Source organism: Berghia stephanieae, chromosome 6, assembly GCF_034508935.2.
Source record: "Berghia stephanieae isolate SIO BIC M18660-M18661 chromosome 6, UCSD_Bste_1.3, whole genome shotgun sequence".
Lineage (NCBI taxonomy): Eukaryota > Metazoa > Mollusca > Gastropoda > Nudibranchia > Aeolidiidae > Berghia > Berghia stephanieae.
In genome coordinates this window covers 2,006,636-2,016,635 of record NC_088365.1, presented here as the reverse complement: position 1 = coordinate 2,016,635, position 10,000 = coordinate 2,006,636, and the positions used below count along the sequence as shown (strand labels likewise).

The window sequence follows — 10,000 nt, the reverse complement described above, 5'->3', positions numbered from 1 at the left end:
TAAATTATTATTTCAAACAAATAAGTTTATGTTACAGTAACTGCTGAACTCGTATAAAGAAATGATATGTGTAAAGTCTAATGTCATTGACATCCGAGTACAGACCACCTAGAGACCACTCTGCTACCAGCATAGTACGACGATGAAAGGTGTGCTCTATAGACTGTGGAGTAAATTATTATTTCAAACAAATAAGTTTATGTTACAGTAACTGCTGAACTCGTATAAAGAAATGATATGTGTAAAGTCTAATGTGATTGACATCCGAGTACAGACCACCTAGAGACCACTCTGCTACCAGCATAGTACGACGGTGAAAGGTGTGCTCTATAGACTGTGGGAGAAAATATTATTTCAAACAAATAAGTTTATGATACAGTAACTGCTGAACTCGTATAAAGAAATGATATGTGTAAAGTCTAATGTCATTGACATCCGAGTACAGACCACCTAGAGACCACTCTGCTACCAGCATAGTACGACGATGAAAGGTGTGCTCTATAGACTGTGGGAGAAAATATTATTTCAAACAAATAAGTTTATGATACAGTAACTGCTGAACTCGTATAAAGAAATGATATGTGTAAAGTCTAATGTCATTGACATCCGAGTACAGACCACCTAGAGACCACTCTGCTACCAGCATAGTACGACGGTGAAAGGTGTGCTCTATAGACTGTGGAGTAAATTATTATTTCAAACAAATAAGTTTATGTTACAGTAACTGCTGAACTCGTATAAAGAAATGATATGTGTAAAGTCTAATGTCATTGACATCCGAGTACAGACCACCTACAGACCACTCTGCTACCAGCATAGTACGACGATGAAAGGTGTGCTCTATAGACTGTGGAGTAAATTATTATTTCAAACAAATAAGTTTATGTTACAGTAACTGCTGAACTCGTATAAAGAAATGATATGTGTAAAGTCTAATGTCATTGACATCCGAGTACAGACCACCTACAGACCACTCTGCTACCAGCATAGTACGACGGTGAAAGGTGTGCTCTATAGACTGTGGAGTAAATTATTATTTCAAACAAATAAGTTTATGTTACAGTAACTGCTGAACTCGTATAAAGAAATGATATGTGTAAAGTCTAATGTGATTGACATCCGAGTACAGACCACCTACAGACCACTCTGCTACCAGCATAGTACGACGGTGAAAGGTGTGCTCTATAGACTGTGGAGTAAATTATTATTTCAAACAAATAAGTTTATGTTACAGTAACTGCTGAACTCGTATAAAGAAATGATATGTGTAAAGTCTAATGTGATTGACATCCGAGTACAGACCACCTACAGACCACTCTGCTACCAGCATAGTACGACGGTGAAAGGTGTGCTCTATAGACTGTGGAGTAAATTATTATTTCAAACAAATAAGTTTATGTTACAGTAACTGCTGAACTCGTATAAAGAAATGATATGTGTAAAGTCTAATGTGATTGACATCCGAGTACAGACCACCTACAGACCACTCTGCTACCAGCATAGTACGACGATGAAAGGTGTGCTCTATAGACTGTGGAGTAAATTATTATTTCAAACAAATAAGTTTATGTTACAGTAACTGCTGAACTCGTATAAAGAAATGATATGTGTAAAGTCTAATGTGATTGACATCCGAGTACAGACCACCTACAGACCACTCTGCTACCAGCATAGTACGACGTGAAAGGTGTGCTCTATAGACTGTGGAGTAAATTATTATTTCAAACAAATAAGTTTATGTTACAGTAACTGCTGAACTCGTATAAAGAAATGATATGTGTAAAGTCTAATGTCATTGACATCCGAGTACAGACCACCTAGAGACCACTCTGCTACCAGCATAGTACGACGATGAAAGGTGTGCTCTATAGACTGTGGAGTAAATTATTATTTCAAACAAATAAGTTTATGTTACAGTAACTGCTGAACTCGTATAAAGAAATGATATGTGTAAAGTCTAATGTCATTGACACCTGGGTACAGACCACCTACAGACCACTCTGCTACCAGCATAGTACGACGATGAAAGGTGTGCTCTATAGACTGTGGGAGAAAATATTATTTCAAACAAATAAGTTTATGTTACAGTAACTGTTGAACTCGTATAAAGAAATGATATGTGTAAAGTCTAATGTGATTGACATCCGAGTACAGACCACCTACAGACCACTCTGCTACCAGCATAGTACGACGATGAAAGGTGTGCTCTATAGACTGTGGGAGAAAATATTATTTCAAACAAATAAGTTTATGTTACAGTAACTGCTGAACTCGTATAAAGAAATGATATGTGTAAAGTCTAATGTCATTGACACCTGGGTACAGACCACCTATAGACCACTATGCTACCAGCATAGTACAACGATGAATCAGAAAGGTATGCCCTATATACTGTTCATAAATAAGTTTATGTTACAGTAACTGCTGAACTCATATAAATGAAATGATATGTGTAAAGTCTAATGTCATTGACACCTGGGTACAGACCACCTATAGACCACTATGCTACCAGCATAGTACGACGATGAATCAGAAAGGTATGCCCTATATACTGTTCATAAATAAGTTTATGTTACAGTAACTGCTGAACTCATATAAATGAAATGATATGTGTAAAGTCTAATGTCATTGACATCCGAGTACAGACCACCTAGAGACCACTCTGCTACCAGCATAGTACGAAGATGAAAGGTGTGCTCTATAGACTGGTCATAAATAAGTTTATGTTACAGTAACTGCTGAACTCGTATAAAGAAATGATATGTGTAAAGTCTAATGTGATTGACATCCGAGTACAGACCACCTAGAGACCACTCTGCTACCAGCATAGTACGACGATGAAAGGTGTGCTCTATAGAATGTGGGAGAAATTATTATTTCAAATAAATAAGTTTACGTTACAGTAACTGATGAACTCATATAAAGAAATGATATGTGTAAAGTCTAATGTGATTGACATCCGAGTACAGACCACCTACAGACCACTATGCTACCAGCATAGTAAGACGATGAAAGGTGTGCTCTATAGACTGGTCATAAATAAGTTTACGTTACAGTAACTGATGAACTCATATAATATCTATCCTCTTTAACTCACTCAATCCTAGAGATTTTTCTTACTTTTCGAAATTGGAAAAATGTATTAAAAAATGAGCATGTATCTACATAATATATAGTTTTCTTCAACTATAATTAACAGACAAAAACTACAAACATTAGCTTATAATTGTCTCAGAAAAATGTAATAAATAGGCATGAGGTATAAGTAACCCGGTAAACAATGGATATAGTCGGTGTCAGGGTTGAGTGAGTTAATATGTCTGTGTGTTACCATTATTGTTTAGATGTAAATTTTTTTTCATATCATTTTTTTCTAATGTTGTTTTGTCTGAAAAGAGATACAAACCTTGAGTAGTTCCACCAGTCTGCAGAGTGAGAGAACAGCAGTCTTGGTCATCGGTTTGCTAAGGGCTACGTGTAAGTTCATGATTGTACGCACGAGATGACTGATGTTGTGAGCATGAAGAAGACCCTGAGAAAATAGATTTTATCATCATCATCATCATCATCATCATCATCATCATCATCATCATCATCATCACCATCATCATCATCAACATCATCGTCGTCGTCGTTGTTGTTGTAGTTGTTATTATTATTATCATCATCATCATCATCATCATCATCATCACCATCATCATCATCATCATCATCATCATTATTATTATTATTATCATTATTATTATTATTATTATTATTATTATTATTATTATTATTATTATCATCATCATCATCATTATCATCATCATCATTATTATTACCATTATCATTATTATCATTATCATTATTATTATTATTATTATTATTATTATTATTATTATTATTATTATTATTATTATTATTATTATTATTATTATTATAGAATAAATTATACCCGCAATGAAATTTAAATGTCAAAAAGTACTGACTATTTTTTTTTTAAAATAATAAATTGTATGAATAACAACTGGAACTTCATCTTGCATATCATACCTGTATAAAGAGAACACACCGACCATTCAAATCTTCCATCAGAGTCCCCCCTCTAGCCATGTTGGATTCCATTCGTACCATCCATGCAGACACAGCAGCGCTGTAAGTTTGGGTCTCCCTTCAAACCAAATTCAGAAAATAAAGATTGGATAGCATGAGATAACATTTACTTCTACACAATGAAAGATGGTGACGTCATTCAGCACTTTGAATGCCTGTTGGGTGTTAAGTTCTCATTAAATCATATCGAACAGATTATAAATGATTAAGTTTTGTGTGTTGACCAATTAATCTGGCAGACAGAACAGGTGAACATTTTACTTAATGCATCGTCGTTAATAGAGCTCTATTAATGAATGCGGTTTTTGTTATTACGTGGTATGAAATTCACCTTCGGATCTTTAGATCCCTGGTTTGACTCCCATTGTGGGTGACTTGACTTGACTTGACTTAGATGCCTTTCGCGTCTCGACCGAAAGATCGGGTCGCCTTGGCTGTTTCCAGTATTTCCTGTGTGAGGTGTCTCCAATATTGCAGTCCACATCAGGTAAAAATTAAAGATTCCACACAGTGAATAAATGGAAACATAAGACTATCCACTGAGCCGAAGCTCAATGTCAACAGGTGTCAGCCATGATGTCCGCATTGTGGGTGACAAACAGTTAACTCTTTCTAAAAGGCTCCTTAATCACATTCCTTCAATGTACTCAGGTATAAAATGAGTACCCGCTGTTGTCTCTGTCAACAAAATTGTAATTTTGCCTTACAAATATCAAGTCTTGTACTACATGTTAAGTGTTTCTGTTGACTTGAAATCCCTTGCAAAAAACTTTGTTCAGATTAAGTGGCTTTTTCTTTTTTTTTAAAGCTCGGGATTTAATGAGGCTATTTTTAAATTTATTTTTTTAACAATCCATTTTATCTGTCTCTTTGTTAGATTTTGTATAATTAAAACATGACTTTCTAGTCGTCAGATGAAAATCCAAGTATCACTTTTTGTGACCAACCGAGTCAAACGTAGTATTAACTTAGGATGAAGCTGATGCCCCAAAAAATGAATTTAAACTTTAAATGACCAAAATTTGAAAATTTTTGAGTAGTGCACTTGAAGAAAGTATTTTTGATATAAAAATAAAATTTTAAAAATATATATGAACATATACATAGCACATTTCCGTGGATTTACTATTCTCAATGCGATTAGTCATTCCTCCAGCAGACCATGTGAAACAATAATATTATGGCGTACTAATTACCAATCTCATATTTTTTTCCCCTAAAAATCATATTTTCAACATCAGCAATTATCCAAATTCTAAACGTAATATTCACTTAATATTCACTGAATTAATGAAACTTATCGAGCTGGTGGAGGGAAGGAAAATCATGTAATTCATTTTGCAAATAATTTGTCTGGCTACTCAGAGCAAGCTGAGGACTGTATTTAATAACATACTTTAACTCTTCCATTTTTATTATTTACCCTCCCCCTTTTGTTACAAATCCTGAATTTTTGCATATAAATAGCATATTTTGGTCAACATTTTCATATTATCATATTCATGACCTCAAATTAAAATATGAGAAATAATACAAGTTGGCAGGTCTGTAAGAGGTCTGCTATTCACTAACCAATCAAAAATATAAAATTCTGTCATTATTTTGTCTTAAAATTATAGTACTCTTAAGCTCAATTTTTTTCTTCTTCACAATTCCCTTCTATTGAATTTACAATCCATACAGTTAGTTACGCCTGTCATTCTTATGCATGTAGTTTATAAGAATTATGAAGAGCTAAAGATTTTCCCTTTGTACTTTTCATATCATTGGATATTTACCGACATGTATTTAATTGCAGGTCTGATAACCCAAATTGTTATGGCCTGATTGTTATAATGGAAATACTCTCAAACCAACACACAATATGGTCCATTACAACAATGTTAAAGCAAGCCCATAATTGCATTCAGTTAGCAGACCTGCTAATATGTGCACCTAGATTTTTACAAAAACGCTTCATGTCTTAATCCAAAAAGAAAAATATCTTCTCAAGATTAAGTTAGTTCATTTGTTTGCTTGTTTGTTTTGTTTTGTTTGGGGGGGGGGGGGTCTGTTTTTGTTTTTATTTTTTTGGCTGTTTTTGTTTTGTTTTGTTTTGTTGCGGTTTTTTTCTCCTCGTTTCTTCCTTTTTAGCTAAAATTACACACTAGGTTTTATAACTCTACATCAAGTTTAAAAAAACAACAACATTATCTAAAACAATAAACATTAACTGAAAACACACTTACTGAAAACAATCAATATAACAGCGATAACAATTTATACCAAACATAAAGAATATCGAAATTGAAAGTATATATATATATATATATATATATATATATATATATATATATATATATATATATATATATATATATATATATATATATATATATTTACTCAATGCTAAATTGAAATGAAATATTAAAAACAAATAGCTGAGAGTACATGATAATTTCATAATAATAAACAACAACAATGACAAATAGGGTGGATCAGAGAGATATGATTATCAGTTTGTCAACCTTGAGCCTACAAGCCCCCAACATAAAAAAAAGCAACTCCATGAAAGAAAAAAAAAGGTCTAAGTTTTAAGTGGTGACCACAGTTTAGCAACACATTACTATGCATCAATTGGGAATTATGCCGGGGAAAAAAATGACAACATCAAAATATATTTGATTGTGTACAATTTTCAAACGTTGTAAATAATAGAAATGGCATCTATTACAAATATCTAACGTCCCATTTTTTACCTTATCATTCTTCTACGTTTTAACTTTTCAATCGTCAAACTATTTTAAAAACTATTTGGTTTAACCAGAAGAAAAAGCTAACCATTCATAACCCCCCCCCCCCCCCCCCTTCTAATCTGCATGCATCTACAAAGGTCTTCAGTGGCCTCAACACATTCTGTTGCATCCATGAACACACAGGAGTATCCTGGGTTATTGAAAGAGTGTGTATGAAACAATTCCAGACAAAGCAGAAAGAAAATTTATCATACCAAAAACCTCAGACCTCTGGATTACCTGTCAGACGTGTTACCATTACACACCAGAGGTTACCCAATAGTTGGGACAATTAATGCGTATAATTCTTCACAAGTGTACGACGCTATGAACACTTTCCTGTATCATAATACACAAACATTGTACATGAGAGGACAGATGAAGACATTTAAGTTTAAGTATACTCCGTTTTTACTTTGAAAATTTCAAATATCCTTTGTCTGGCACTGTTTCATTCACACCTTTTCAATTTTTTATCATACACCAGGGCCTGCTCCAAAATTTGTCATTTTATTGCCTTACTTGTCCATTAAATAAATCCACATGTTTATAAAATAAATTGCTTATTCAGAGACCTATTTTGCTTGTCCAAATCTTAATTGTGTTCTGGATTGTATATATTAAAAATTAAAACCAAAAATGGAACTGCTGTGAGATAATTTTGCATGGAAAGAACTTGACAAACTCATTATAATCTTTTTCATCATCATCATCATCATTATTATTATTATTATTATTATTATTATTATTATTATTATTATTATTATTATTATTATTATTATTATTATTATTAATATTATTATTATTATTATTATTATTCATATATTATTATTATTTTATCATTATTATTATCATTACGTATTTCTACAATCACCCCCCCCCCCCCCCACCGAAAATCTAAAAAATTTTGACAAATAAAGCTTTGCTATGCTGATAATATCTCTTTTTAAAGAGAGATACTTCAAATTCTAACACAAATACATAGGAAGATAAATTATTGGAGCACAATATAGAAATCTAATATAATGCATGTTTCTACTATTTACCTAAATTATTCATAAAACATTAAATCAAAACACTGAACTAACTGTGATGCATTGTATCAAAACAGTATTGTGCCGGGGTGAACATGATGTTTAAAATTGAATTTTAAGCTAAACTTGTGAAATACGAGTATAAAAAATTACATTCCTCTCTGAAGAGAGTAGACTTTGTTTCTTCAACTTTAAAACTCTTAAATTTCCTAATTGAGGAGGTGACCTTTCAAAACCTGCATCGTCTTATTTTCATCATTTAGAAAAAAAACTGCAATTTTCAGCTTACTGACTGCCCATTATGTCTGCTGGCAGGTAAGGGCAGCAACGGAGAACCTACATCTTCCTCTGTCCGTGGCTGGCTATCATTTTCAAGGAGCTCCGTGTCTCCCCCACTCTCTCATCTCTCCCAGTTATTTATTATCAAGTGAATTTTAAAAGAAAAATACTTGTCTTGTTTGCCTCATAAAACAATATCGTGAGTGTTTTTTAACTTCACATTTTCTCTGATGATTCTATAGAGTCCCATTGCTTGAGATTCAGGATGTGACTTGAAAAAGAATTAATCAAAAACGAGTATTACAGCTTAAAAAAAAACCCAAAAAAAACAAATACAAAACATGGAATGTTTCGAGCTCAAAACCCTTCTTCAGCCAACAACAACAAAAAAAACAATATAAATATAAATACACTCCTTAAAAACCGGACAGATGGCCGAGGAAAATTTCGCACATCCTTTCTGAAAGGAGATGTAAATTCTTAATACGAAAAGGGTGTGCTAAATTTTTCTCTGCCGTCTATCTGGTTTTTAAAAATGGTCTGTGCTTGTTTTTGTTGGGTTTTTTTTTTTTAAGCTGTTACATTAATTTTTTTTGTTTAATGCTTTTTACAGTCCCAAGCCCACAGCTTCTAGCAGCTTAGTGTCACTTTGGGTGTGACTCGGCAGGTTTTGAAAGTCACCGCCGCCTCAATTCTGTTCACTTTGACTTGAAAAACCCCATATTCCCCCCATTCCGACATAATACCGAATCGACACAGTTGGTCGCCAAACTTGAATAGAACGCAGGGTCAGATAAAAGCACATATAAATAGAAGCCAAAACTAAAATCTGCTAAAACAGTTTCCAAATTACCTCAATCTGTCCACAGGGTAGGATGAGATAAATAAACGTTGCTGGTTATTTCTTTGGTCTAAAGTAACTTTTCTTAAACATCATATATATAATTTGATCACTTTATACATGGTCGGTTTTAAGGAGAAGTGAGCTATTCTGTAGGTCCTAGCCTAGCCTGCAGGTACCTGAACAAAGTCTTTTCAAGACAAGAGCAAAAATTGTAATTAAGCTCAGAAGTTGAAGTCGACTTTTTATCACCATAACATTTTATAAACACTCTTATTTTTGCAATGCTGAAAGCATTTGTGAGAACATTTATCATGAATATATTTTAATTTTATGATTAAATCATAAAATATACATATTTATGATAACTATTCTCACAAATAAAACACGTTTTCCTCTGACAATTCTCTATGTCATGAACTTTTTAAGATAAATTGATAAAATAAATTGCAAAATGTTCAGAAAACACTGCTATATTAGAACACATAAATATCTCCATTCAGACCATAAAGGTTTTCCTAGGCCATCACATAGTATATTACAAAAAGATTTTGACAAAGTACTTGGAGGCCTGTTTTCAGTAATATATTATAAAGATCACTCATATTTTCTATGATTATAAGGTTTAATATGAAATACTGACATTGTGAGCTGAACCAAACTTGGCTAGGACATTTTTTTAACGAAAGAAAGCAAACTTATGAGTTTTGAAAATTGTGGGATAGCTCACTTGTCCTTAGATTCGTTCATAGAAATCAGAGTTTTATCTTACACATAATAAACATACTTTTCTCCAGCTAAAATCCTGACAAAATTTTATTTCAAACTCTGCGAAGATTATCAAACTAAGCAAGATTTAACACAATCTTAAGAACTCCCTCAGAGTCATAAGGACCAGAGATCATCCTGGTTTTTTGTAGCAATAAAAAAAGTTTTTTGTGAAAATAAAATAAATAAAATTCCCTTTATTCATCCCCATG

General features: G+C 32.9%; 1 protein-coding gene across 1 annotated transcript in view; it reads right to left on the bottom strand.

Annotated features, from left to right (window-relative positions):
- The window catches only part of LOC144975957 (WASH complex subunit 4-like), a 104,756-nt gene that overhangs the window by 82,012 nt on the left and 12,744 nt on the right, over positions 1-10,000 (bottom strand). Inside the window, 2 exon segments of the mRNA XM_078920194.1 lie at positions 3,407-3,532; positions 4,033-4,150. Of these exon segments, the coding sequence (XP_078776320.1) occupies positions 3,407-3,532; positions 4,033-4,150 (244 nt within the window).